Source organism: Mya arenaria, chromosome 8, assembly GCF_026914265.1.
Source record: "Mya arenaria isolate MELC-2E11 chromosome 8, ASM2691426v1".
NCBI classification, from domain to species: domain Eukaryota; kingdom Metazoa; phylum Mollusca; class Bivalvia; order Myida; family Myidae; genus Mya; species Mya arenaria.
The window spans coordinates 61,272,816-61,284,695 of record NC_069129.1 but is presented as its reverse complement, the minus strand read 5'-3'; the positions used below and the strand labels follow the sequence as shown (position 1 = coordinate 61,284,695).

General features: G+C 42.5%; 1 protein-coding gene across 1 annotated transcript; it reads left to right on the top strand.

Moving 5' to 3' along the window:
- The first annotated feature begins 3,567 nt into the window (after positions 1-3,567).
- LOC128243638 (uncharacterized) lies at positions 3,568-11,279 on the top strand. Its single transcript, XM_052961520.1, has 3 exons — positions 3,568-3,699; positions 3,843-3,985; positions 10,837-11,279. Exons 1-3 carry the CDS (start codon positions 3,690-3,692, stop codon positions 11,062-11,064), a joined length of 381 nt encoding a protein of 126 aa, XP_052817480.1. The 5' UTR covers positions 3,568-3,689; the 3' UTR covers positions 11,065-11,279.
- The last annotated feature ends 601 nt before the right edge of the window (positions 11,280-11,880 follow it).

Here is an 11,880-nt window from a genome sequence, read left to right as displayed (position 1 = left end):
CTCCCCTCAGTCTACAGCTTTAAAACTACAGAATGATATTAACAAAATATCTCTCTGGGCCGACAAATGGCTCGTTAAGTTCAATCCATCAAAATCAGAATCAATGGTCATATCTCGTAAAAGATAGCTGATATGGTATTGATGTTATTATTATTATTAATTGCTGATGACATCCTTTTTGGATAATTTAGCAAATTACTGCAGCACTTTTTTAAAAGTTAATACTGATAAACCCAAATTCATGGTGTTTCGTAAGAGAGGCAGGTTATTTCCCAATGAAAGGCGGATTTATAATGACCATGACATTTGCGTTGTTAAACACTTAAACTATTTAAGTGTTGTGTTTAAATATACTGGCACTCTTACTTTTAACCATTAACATTTGAATGGTACAGCCTTTAAGCCAATAAATGTTTTATTTTGTAAATGTCAAGAGTATGACTCAAAACAAATCAAAATTATTGTGTCAGTTATTGACGCATTCGTGGGTTCTATCATAAACTATTCGGCAGAGGTTTGGGGTACACCAAATCTAAGGAGACAGAAAGAATACATTTGAAATTTTGTCAAATATTAGTAAGAGTAAAAAAACACTGGCAATGTCACTGATTATGGTGGATTAGGAAGATACCCGTTATATATTCAAACATATGTGCGTACATTGTTACAGTAAAACTGCGATCGCTCGAGGTCTCCAGGGACCGAGCCAAAATCTCAAGGGAACCGATGTTTCGAACGACCCGATTTTCAATTTTCCATTTTGATATGAAATATCTTTCAGTGTATTTTAAGTTTGAAGTCGTCAAACAGACTGTTTACTAAGACACCGATTATGTGTTGCGTTGTGGAAATCGCTAATATGTTCAAAGGTTGACGCAAACTAAATGTAAAACGCAAAAGAAAAAAAACAATAAATGAATAAATAGAAATGTTTATTTTAACAAAAAAGCACATTTTCGTAACAAGCAACATTTGAATGACAGTATATATTGTGGCATTAGTCAGATTTAAGTTTCGCAAAATCAAGGATTGTTGATTGTCGGTTTCGCGAAACTGTTCAATCGTAATGTGACGTGACAGCGTACAGAGCGTCTGAAGATCACGGTCAGCATCGGCAGTGATTTCAAAGAACCTTCTGACCACATCTAAAGCGTTAACTTCTGATCATTAACTTCTCATAATTATCCTCTCAAATGCCCATATCAACTTATATCGGTCATGCGTTAACAGTGAAAAACGGTTTTCACACCTTATCAAATTGCCTTTCAAGTGTCATTGCAATTTTTACAACTTGCGAAAATATTAACACCTAGCAATTGTTTGTTTATTTTGGAACACGCGTTCGGGAAAAAGTGTGAAATTATGTCCTCGAGGGACCCATAAGCTTTTGTGCACGATTTGTGTACTTGGGACCGAGGATATTGCTCGACTGCTCGACATAATTAGGTTTCGATGCAGCGTGGATATATTTTATATGAAAATAGAAGGAAAAAAGTTCGGGACCAAGCTCCGACCTTGAGGGAACGCCGGTTCTCGAACGATCGCTTGTTTGAGGGAACGCAATTTCACTGTATATAGGTTTAAGGTTGCTATCGCTTGTAGTATTATTATCAAAACTATATAGACGCAAGCTAAGAATGATTATGACCAAGGTTGTCATAATTAGGTGTATACCATTAAAAAGATATTGATTGACTTTGGCTTTAGTTATGTTTATAATGATATTATTGATGTTAATAGATTTATTACAGTTTTCAAATGTTAAATACATGATGCGTTTAAACATAACTGGTATCGTATTTTAGAAAGTATGTATAACTTTATGACAAGTCTCGAAAATTAGACATTTTACCCAAAAGTTTACGATCTTTCTTTTGAATACCGCTACTCTCTGTGCACCCACATCATAATTAGACCGGTAAAAACGCTAGAAATATTATTGTTTGAAGATATCGTTTTTGCTCTAAGTTCAATGATATTGAAAATGACTTTCACTTTGTCTCCTGTGTGTCAATTTTTTTATTATTTTAGAAAGAAATATATTAAGCAATAATTCTAAACAGGATCTTGATTGGTTATTGGTAATATGTGCTTATTGGCATAAAGCGAGCCGTTAAACTGCCCGTTTTGTTAAAACCCATGTGTAACCTTTTTTGTTAATTAGCCGAGCTATTAAAAAAACACAGGGTTCCAATAAGTCTTTGACAAGTTTAGCTTTTTGCCATTTCACAAAATCACACTCGGTTATTTGTTAGCTGAGATTTCATGCCAGTAAATATGATACCAAAGTATTTGATAGCTTTCTTCTAATCAGTACAAAAGATCAAAATAGGTTAGCTTGTATATTTGTTATTAAACAATATCATAACATGAAATGTCCGTATATAGTATTATGTTCACCCATTGTCGACATCAGACGATTTGGGTTGGAAGTTGGAAGAGCCTTATGAACACTAATGTATTTATATCTTGATTTATCATATAGTGGAAGTAAACGGTTATACCTAAAAGAACATAAATAAACAGAAATCAGTCCGCTAACGGGGTGTCCTTCCCGTGTTTTTTTTTAATGTACGTGAACCAACTCCTTAAAGATGTTGAAAACAGTAACCTTGGCTGCACCATACAATCAACAAAGGCCGGCAACCCTTCATCCACAGACGACATAGCTCTGATAGTGTTGTCCCGCTTAACCTCCAACGTATGATGGATATCGTATATCATATCTTCCGAATGGGTGAGGAAATACTGTTAAAGTTTTCTTAAATGGAAATATGTCATTGTTTAACGATAAGGAAAAAAAATAATGAACTTTTGGTGTAACTGTTTCAAACACATCCGAATGTTAATGTTAAGATCTGGTCCAAATACCAACGAACTGTATTCAATGAAGATGCAACTGTGATAAAGGTTTTACTTACATAGAAATACACAGCATCTATAAATGTTGTATACATGACTGGGATATGTTGTTTACCGCTGACGTTAGGCAACTTGACGTCAGCCCTGTCTTTGATTTAGAACCAATGGGCGAAAAAAAATAATTCTTCCTTTCACTCATAATTCCTGAATATTAGCTGACTCGCAAAAGTTTTTGAGGCAGTGCTTTCATTTCTATTCAATTTATATTTGTATATAATTTGATTATCACCACGTGTGGCGGAAATAAAGATAAGTTGAGTCGGTGAAAATTTCCATTATTTAAATTTTATCATTTTGTTGATGCAAAAAATCAACAGCTACCGTAAATTAAAAGCGACAGCTGAAAATAAATAGATAAATTTAGCGATCTTTTTTTAAGATTGTAGTGGATTATTTTACAAAATACACCATGCTAGTTTAACACTCAGTTTTAATATTAAACGTTACAAACTTGTATTAACATATTTGAAGTACAAGTCTAAGTTTACTCTAGAAGATAAATTGTACTGTTCTTTTTCTTCTTAGTACTTTCACAGATTGACCCCTTTTTATTTGTGTATGTTTTATGAATTATGCACCTCGTATCAAATGTTATGTATGTAAAGATTGTACAATAAACCTTGACAATGTAGACATGTATACAACTCGCGTGACTTTTACATTTTCTGAATATTGAATTTCGAAAAACCAAACAAAACATGTTTTCCGGTTATTTCCCAAAAAATCCTAGTTTCGATTTGACGTTTCAAACGAAAGCCTAAAACGTGATGCCGAAAGGTAAGTCTGATTTAGTGTTCACCTTATCGAAAGTCATAAACATAACTGTTCTAAGTTAAGCATATATCTTTTAAATTATTCTGAATCAGGTTTATCCTAATCATGGTTAATTATAAAAGTCGAACGATTATTTTCCTTTACAGTTTTATATCACCACACCGACCTTGAGTCGACTTTGCACATATTAATAAGTGGGCAGATTAACAAGTCTACCGATCCAAAACACGCGAGGTTTGGACCGGGGGTCTACCTGACTGAAATAAACCAATATGCTTCCGTAAAAGAGGTACGTCAATATGACTTTCATTATGATAACAGATGAAATATATATTATATAAGTAACGGGGTTAGTAGGTGGCCCGATATGGGATATACGGAGCAAAGGAAACCATATCGGGCGAGAGCAAATCTCGAACCCGTATATGGTTTCATTTGCAACGTATATATCACGTCGAAAACCCCAAAACGTTTTTATCACGTCGTCAACCTGTTTAACCTGTACATGTTTAAGTGTTTCATTAATTCATCATAGTATTTATCGGAATCGAAAAATAGACGCCATTTTAGTACGATATAAAATTGGTGACCCAATATGGAAAAATATTGGGTCACTGCGTGACCAGTCTTGGACCAATGGCGTTGGGTCATTTATGTAGGAGGCATGATATACGAGAGTCAGTCGTAAAGTTCCCGGACTATGCTTATGATATCGAAACTGTTTAGTTTAGAACCAAACTAATACAACTGTACAGTAGACACATGTATTTGAAAGTGGTGTTGCAAATTTTACAGGAAACAAACAACATATAATAAAATAGCATCACCCTTTTACACATAACCATGAACAACACAGAGCACTTTGCATAGCAAAACTAACGCGACGTAACGTTAAGCCTTTCCAAAATATTCGCCGCACGCACGGACACATTTTCGATGTCTTTTTGCCCACTTATCAAAAACAACCCTGAATCACACCGGGTCGTATCCCCGATTGTGCCATCGTGCAGCAATCGCCAGTTCCTGTATGTGGTTCGAACTGCCAGCCTCGAAGCTCACCTTTTAACCTAGGGAACATCGTGAAACCCATGGAAGCCAGGTTTGGACTGAATATATATGAAGGATGCTGTAGACGCTCATATCCAAGGAAGTTAATTGTCATCGTATCCTCGGCCCTTAAATTATTAGGGTCGTTTTCTATAAACTTAAACGTTTCTGTATGAGTTATTCCTGCACTTGCACAAAACTTCACACAACGTTGCTCCGTACGGAATGACGTCGGTGTTTTTTCAATTGCAAATGTTGCGAGGTAGCGATATTCAATTACCGATTTCTCAATTGTTATAACGGATCTGACGTCAATATTTTCCGTAAGTTTTCACCAGTTACATTACTGATTTATTTAAATAAAATATTTATTTATATCCATCAAAATTAATCAAAGTTTTTGATTACCTGACTTTAATGTGTGTTTTTAATATCACTGAGTATTAACACGATTAAATAAAAAAAATCGAATTTAATAAGGACAGTCCGGGAAGTTTACGATTGACCCTCGTATATATTAGCATGTTCTTAAAATCACTGTTGTTTTAATAACGTGTAAATGATTGCAGTAGAGTTTTGTATTTATTTGCATATTTGCAAAACTGATATACTTGCTTAGAGTTGCTTAAGTGTTAGGAGAGCAGTCATTGAATTTACCAATTTCATGAATCCTATAATGCAAAGATCAATTTAAATGACAAGTCCACCATGCTACTAAAGAAAAGATTGGTGGGGGCGGGTGAAGGTGGACGGAATGGTAACGGCTGAATGTGAAAGGGGTAATAGGTGGGGGCGGTTTAAGGTGGAAGAGGCGATGGAGTGGGGCGGTTTAAGGTGGAAGGGGCGATGGATCGGGGCGGGTGAAGGTGGAAGGGACGATGGATGGGGCGGGTGAAGATTGACGGGGCGATGGATGAGGGCTGGTGAAGGAGTGATGGGTGGAGGCGGGTATAGGTGGAATCGGCGATTGTTGGGGCGGGCAAAAGTGAAATGGTTGATGGGTGAAGCGGGTTAAGGTGGACGCGGCGATGAGTTTGGGCGGTTGAGGATGGAAGAGGCGATTGGCTAGGGCGGGTGAAGGAGGGCGGGTGATGGTTTAGGGCGGATGAAGTTGGACTGGGAGATGGATTTGGGTGGGTGAAAGAAGACGGGGCGATGGTGAGGCAGGTGAAGGTGGAAAGAACGATGGGTGGGGGCAGGTGGAGGTTGACGGGTTATTGGGTTGCGGCGGGTTAATGGGATGGGGCGATGATGGAGGCAGGTGAAGGTGGATGGGGCGATGGTTGGGGCTGGTAAAGGTGGACGGGGCGATGGGTTGGGGCGGGTTAAGGTCGATGGGGCGGTGGTTAGGGCAGGTGAAGTGGATGGGGCGATGGTCGGGGCGGGTGAAGGTGGATGGGACGATGGATCGGGCGGGTGAAGGTGGACGGGGCGATGGTGGGGGCAGGTGACGGTGGATGGGGTGAAGGTGGACGGGGCGATGGTGGATGGCAGGTGAAGGTGGATGGGGCGATAGTTGGGGCGGGTGGAGGTGGACTGGGCGATTGGTTGGGGCACGTTATGGAGGATGACGTGATGTGTTGGGTCGGGTGAAGGTGGACGGGTCGATGGTGTGGGCAGGTGAAGGTAAGTGCGGTGATGTTTGGGGCTGGTGAAGGTGAACGGGGCGATGGGTTGGGGCGGGTTAAGGTTGATGCGGCGATGGTTAGGGCGGGTAAAGGTGGATGCGGCAAGGGGTTGTGACGGGTACAGGTGGACGGGGCGATGGGTTTGGGTGGGTTAAGGTGGAAGGGTCCATGGGTTTTGGCAGGTGAAGGTGGACGGGGCGTAGGTAGGGGCGGGTGAAGGTGGACGGGGCAAGGTGGACGGGGCGATGGGTTTTGCAGGTGAAGGTTGACGGGGCGATTGTTGGGGCGGGTGAAGGTGGACGAGGCAAGGTTGACGTGGCGATGGGTTGGACAGGTGAATGTTGTCGGGCGGGCGAGATGGGAGCGGTGATGGGTCGGAGCGTGTGAAAGTGGAAGAGGTGATAAGTGGGGCGGGTAAAGGTGAAAGGGGCAATGGATAGGGGCGAGTGAACGTTGACTGGGCAATGGAGGTGGCAGGTGAAGGTTGAAGGGACGTCGGAGGTTAAAGGGGTGATTGGTGGGGGCGGGTGAAGGTGTAAGGGGTGATGGATTGGGGTGGATAAAATTTGACTAGGCGATGGGTGGGGGCGGGTGAAGGTAGAAGGGGCGATGGTGGGGGCATTTGAAGGTGGAAGGGGCGATTGGTTTGGGCGGTTTAAGGTTGACGGGGCGATGGATCAGGGCGTCTGAAGGTTAACGGGGCGATGGATCAGGGTGGTTGAAGTTGGACAGGGTAATGGTCTAGGGCGATTGAAGTTGGACGGGGATATTGGTTTTGGTGGGTTAAGGTGGAAGGAACGATTGTTGTTGGCGTGTGAAAGTGGACGGGGCGATAGGTAGGGGAAGGTGAAGGTGGATGGGGCGATGGATAGGGCGGGTAAAGATGAATGGGGTGATAGGAAGTGGAAGGTGATGGTGAACTGGGCGATGAGTTGGGGCAGATGAAGATGGACGGGGCGATGGTTGAGGCAGATGGAGGTGGACAGGGCGATGATGGGTGGCAGGTAAAGGTGGATGGGGTGATGGTGGGGCCAGGTGAGGTGGATGGGGCGATGGTGGGCGCAGGTGAAGGTGGATGGGGCAATAGTTGGCGCAGGATAAGGTGGACAGGGTGATGGTTCAGGCCAGGTGAATGTTGGAGCAGTGATGTGTGGGGGCGTGTAAAGGTGGAAGCGGTGATGAGTGGGGGCGGGTGAAAGAGGTAGGGGTGATGAGAGGGGACGGGTGAAGGTGGATGGGGCGATGGTGGGCGCAGGTGAAGGTGGACGGGGTGATTGTTCGGGGCAGATGAAGGTGGACGGGGTGATGGTGGGTCAGGTGAAGGTGGACGGGGCGATCGTAGGGGGCAGGTGAATGTGGAAGCGGTGATGTGTGGGGGCGGGTAAAGGTGGAAGCGGTGATGAGTGGGGGCGGGTGAAAGTGGTAGGTGTGATGAGAGGGGGCGGGTGAAGATGGACGTGTCGATGGGTTAGGGGCAGGTTATGGTTGAGTTGCGATGGATGGGGGCAGGTGAAGGTGGACGGGGCGATAGTTAGGGCCAGGTGAGGTGGATGGGGCGATGGTTAGGGCATGTGAAGGTGGATGGGGTGATGGTTCGAGGCAGGTGAAGGTGGACGGAGTGATGGTTCGGGGCAGGTGAAGGTGGACGGGGTGATGGTTCGGGGCAGGTGAAGGTGGACGGGTTGATGGTTCGGGGCAGGTGAAGTTGGACGGGGCGATGGGTGGGGGCAGGTGAATGTGGAAGCGGTGATGTGTTGGGGCGGGTAAAGGTGGAAGCGATGATGAGTGGGGGCGGGTGAAGATGGACGGGTCGATGGGTTGAAGGCGGTTTATGGTTGAGTTGCGATGGTGGGGGCAGGTGAAGGTGGATGGGCGATGGGTGGGGGCAGGTTAAGGTGGACGGGGCGATTGGTGGGTGGTAGAAAGTGGTAGGGGTGATGAGAGCGGGCGGGTAAATCTGGAAGCGGAGATGTGTAGGGGCGGGTGAAGGTGGAAGCGATGATGGGTTGGGGCGGTTGAAAGTGATAGGGTTGATGAGAAAGGGGGGGGGTGAAGGTAGACGGGTCGATGGGTTGGAGGCGGGTTATGGTTGAATTGCGATGGTGGGGGGGGAAGGTGAAGGTGGACGGGGCGATGGTCGGGGCTGGTTAAGGTGGACGAGGCGATGGTTAGGGCCAGTTGAGGTGGATGGGGCGATGGTTAGGACATGTGAATGTGGATGGGGCGATGGTTAGGGCCAAGTGAGGTGGATGGGGCGATGATTAGGGCATGTGAAAATGGATGGGGCGATGGTTAGGGGCAGGTGAATGTGGACGGGGTGATGGTTCGAGGCAAGTGAAGCGGTGATGTGTGGGGGCGGGTGACAGTTGTAGAGGTGATGAGAGGGGGCGGGTGAAGATGGACGGGTCGATGGGTTGGTTCGGGTTATAGTTGAGTTGCGATGGTGGGGGCAGGTTAAGTTGGACGGGGCGATGGGTGGGGCAGGTAAAGGTGGAAGCGGTGATGTATGGGGACGGGTTAAGGTGGAAGAAGTGATGAGTGGGGGCGGGTAAAATTGGTAGGGGTGATGAATGGGGCGGGTAGAGGTGAACGGGTGGGTGGGTTTGAGACCGGTTAAGGTTGAGTTGCGATTGTGGGAGCAGGTGAAAGTGTACGTGGCGATCGGTAGGTGCAGATGAAGGTGAACAGGGCCATTGGTTAGGGTGAATGAAGGTGGACGGGATGATGGGTTGGGTCTTGTTAAGGTGGACAGGGCGATTGGTTCTGGCGGGTTAAGGTGGAAACGGTAATGAGTGGGGATGGGTGAAGGTGAAAGAGGCGATGAAAAGGGGCGGGTGAAAGTTGACTGGGCGATGGGTGGGAGTATGTGAAGGTTAACGGAGTGATGGCTGGGGTCAGGTGAAGGTGAAAGCGGTGATGTGTGGCGGGGCGGGAGAAAATGGTAGGGGTGATGAGTGGGGGCAGATGAAGGTGACAGGGACGATTGATAGGGGAGGGTGAAAGATGACTAGTCGATGGAGGGGGCAGGTGAAGGTGGAAGGGGCGGGTGAAGGTGGAAGGGGTGATTTGTGGGGGAGGAGGATGTGGCGGTGGATAGGGGAGCAGGACTTTTCAACCCCAAGACTTTTAAACCCCTTCTCAAAACGAATACTTTTCAACCCTTAGACTTTTCAACCCCTATTTTAAAGACTTTTCAACCCATATTTTAAAGACTTTTCAACCCCTACCTGTTTGGACTTTTCAACCCCTAAATCAAAGACTTTTCAACCCCTAGTTGAAATATTTTAATAGCCATATTGAAGACTTTTCAACCCCTATATTAAAGACTTTTCAACCCCTATTATTATTTGTCAGCTAGGTGTTGTCTTGTTCATTGTTTTTTTGCAAGAAATTTAACAAATTATTATTAAAATAGATTTATCAAAGCATTTAGCACTTATGATAAAAAATGTTTATTCTCTTCCGGAGAGTTTTTATATTATGCCAATAATGTTGTTTATTCACTGTTTAAAAAAGGTTTCATCTTGGCTTGACATATCAAATTGTAATTCTATGTTATTCTATTTGTAATTTGACATCATTTGAAACTCAATATATAACACATTCCTAACAACTTTGAACTCAATGTTTACTTTTGTATTTCTTAAACTTCGTCTGCTAAATCTAGATATTTTGAAGAAAAATTTTTGAAGTTCAACTCTTTTTATTGTATTTTTTATCGATGACAAAATATGTTTTAAAAAAAACGTTTAAAAAAAACTTAAAGAAAAAGATATGTTGTTTAAATTCATTCAGGGAGCAGTACCATGCACATGATATATTGCGTGAGGATTTCCCAGGGAGATAGGGAAGATTTATGGCTAAGCGACTAAATAGCTAAATGGAAAGTTAATCATTTTTTTTATATGTATTTCAATGTAAATATTTTATGAATTATTGTATTATCATGTGTTTCAAGTATGTTTATTTTGTATGTATAACATATTTCCTGTCGTGTTATATTTTTATTCTTAATATATTCTTGATTTTTAAAAGAAATGTCAAAATATTTTTTTTACTGTTGTAGTTATTTTCTAAAAAAGGTGAGAAATTAAGGGGTTGAAATGTCTTCGTTTATTAGGGGTTGAACATTCTTTTTTTAGGGAGGGTTGAAAAGTCTTAGCACTTTTAGGGGTTGAAATGACAAAGGGGTTGAAAAGTCTTTGATTTCACAAATGACAAAGGGGTTGAAAAGTCTTGGGGTTGAAAAGTCTGACAGCCGACAGGGACAGGTGAAGGTGTACGTGGCGATGGTTGGGGATGGTTTTGGCAGGTTAAAATGGAAGGGTCGATGGGTGGGCGTGTGAAGGTGAACGATGCGATATGTGTTCTTGTGTGACGGTGGACGGGGCGATGGTTGGGTGCAGGTGACTTGAACAACCAAAGGACGATTGTTCAGAATCTAATGTAAACATTTCATTTTCAGATTCTTATCAATAATTATGACGATGCTGCTTCAAAGAAACAGATGAAAAAACTTATCGAGAAAAGAGGGGAGAGAACTCAAGTATGCATCGAGCTGAAAATAAGCAGCAGGTTGTTTAAAGAAAATGTGGAGGAGTGCGATACTAAGCGAAATGTCTTCTTGTATAAGGGAGACTTGATCTTAGCTGACATGGATGATGTCTCATACCACGTTCGAGATGATGAATAACTGCCTCCGCAGAAAAACTAATGTATAACACTCGTGAAACGATGACTTTTTACTTTAATTTGTTTTCCCGTTAAGATCTTCTTAAAATGTGTATCTACATAATCAATTTTCAGAGAATTTCCTCCTTTGCTTCCCTATGATTTTGGCTAGACTTTTTTATCTTCATAACTAGTGACACCGTAAATATATCAGAAAAATAAATATGTAAAATCGTGGTTTAAGTTAGATGTATATCAACTTTCACATTGTTAGATATATCGGTATGAGGCATAAGTGACAGTGTCAGTACATAAATGCTTTATACGAAGGATGAAACGATTATCGAACTCAGTCGATAAATCGTCGCTGACTATGTCATGTCGGTTTTAATCGATATTGGTTGTCCAAACCGATTTCGTTAATATAACTTCCGGTAAATACGTTTTATTTTGTAATGTGATTCAAGTCTAGTTAATGTTTGAAATCCGAGGAATCTTGTTGAAATTAGTAAACAAGGGGGATCACTCTCATACACAATGCCGATGAATGTAAACACGTTTGCTCAAATCTTTACAAAAACTCTCAGTATTACAAAATGCGTTTTATTGTTTATAATTTCATAAAACCTTCTTCATTTAATTGGCCATGATGATACTTTGTTTAAAAATGTATTCCGAAATGATATTACGTACTTTCGATCATTGTCCGTTAGTAAATCGAAATGCTTAGTCCGATTTGATTCTTTTATCGATAGCATATGGAGTCCAATTTTCAAACACTAGTCTATATACAATTATACATTTATAAAAAAACAATTGTTCACCACAACTATCCGAT